Source organism: Myotis davidii, unplaced genomic scaffold (assembly GCF_000327345.1).
Source record: "Myotis davidii unplaced genomic scaffold, ASM32734v1 C63372098, whole genome shotgun sequence".
NCBI classification, from domain to species: Eukaryota; Metazoa; Chordata; class Mammalia; order Chiroptera; family Vespertilionidae; genus Myotis; species Myotis davidii.
The window spans coordinates 1-868 of record NW_006368901.1 but is presented as its reverse complement, the minus strand read 5'-3'; the positions used below and the strand labels follow the sequence as shown (position 1 = coordinate 868).

At 42.7% G+C, this 868-nt stretch overlaps 1 protein-coding gene across 1 annotated transcript; it reads right to left on the bottom strand.

Moving 5' to 3' along the window:
• Positions 1-6: 6 nt before the first annotated feature.
• LOC102773791 (ATM interactor-like) lies at positions 7-862 on the bottom strand. Its single transcript, XM_006777695.1, has one exon. It carries the CDS (start codon positions 815-817, stop codon positions 65-67), a length of 753 nt encoding a protein of 250 aa, XP_006777758.1. The 5' UTR covers positions 818-862; the 3' UTR covers positions 7-64.
• Positions 863-868: the final 6 nt, after the last annotated feature.

Genomic DNA, 868 nt, shown 5'->3' with positions numbered 1-868 from the left:
TCTCCACTCTTCATTTTCTAAATCAAGGAAATTGTAAATGCCGTTCCACACATGGACTTCACTTTTAGAAGTTGGAGACTGTGTGTGGTTCTGCACACGTCTGGGTTTCTACAGAGCTGAGCTGAGATTCCATCGTGTTCCAGGCCAAATCAGCAAGAAGAAAGTCATCCATTGCTGTTTGAGTTTCATTGCTGGTGAAGAACAAGCTCCCCAGGGTTTCAAAGCCAGAATGCATGGTCTGTGTTTCTGTGCTATTTAACTGAACCTTGCTTTCTAGAGCAGAGATGTTTTTAGCAGCAGAGATCCCTTCAGTTTGGGTCTCGGTGTCAGATGAATCAGTACTCATGGAAAAGCTGGAGTGTTTCAGAATACTTCCCAGAGGCAGATGGGGGCTACTGTCTAAAAAGAAGTTTAAATCTGTCTGTGTCTGTGTGTCAAACATTTCAAGGCCTAAGAAATTAGAATTTCCCCTATAACTGTAGGGCTGGGCAGAGGTGTCTGCAAGTAGGAAGTCAGTTTGGGTCTCTATGTCCAGTGATTCTAAGACTGGCTCAGTGGTCATGCTGCTAAGCCCACTCTCTTCAGTTTGAGTTTGAATATTTGAGGCTGAAAAGAACTCTTCGATATCAAAATCAATTGCAGGATTCTGGGTTGGACCAGATGGGAGCTGGGTATCAGGTCCAGTGTTTGTGTCAGACAGAAGACTACGATTGTCCAGTGTCTGACCAGGCAGATTACTAGACAAAATGTTTTCTAAATCACTTAATAAATCTATAGTTTGGGTCTGATTATCTGTCATGTTCTGTGAAGGAAGCATACTGTTCTGTGCACTGAAGTTTATAACTGGTGCAGATTTCTCAATATCTTG

What these genes read in the sequence shown, in the direction of transcription:
- LOC102773791 (XM_006777695.1), bottom strand. Translation starts at nt 817, where the DNA reads ATGCTTCCTTCACAGAACATGACAGATAATCAGACCCAAACTATAGAT.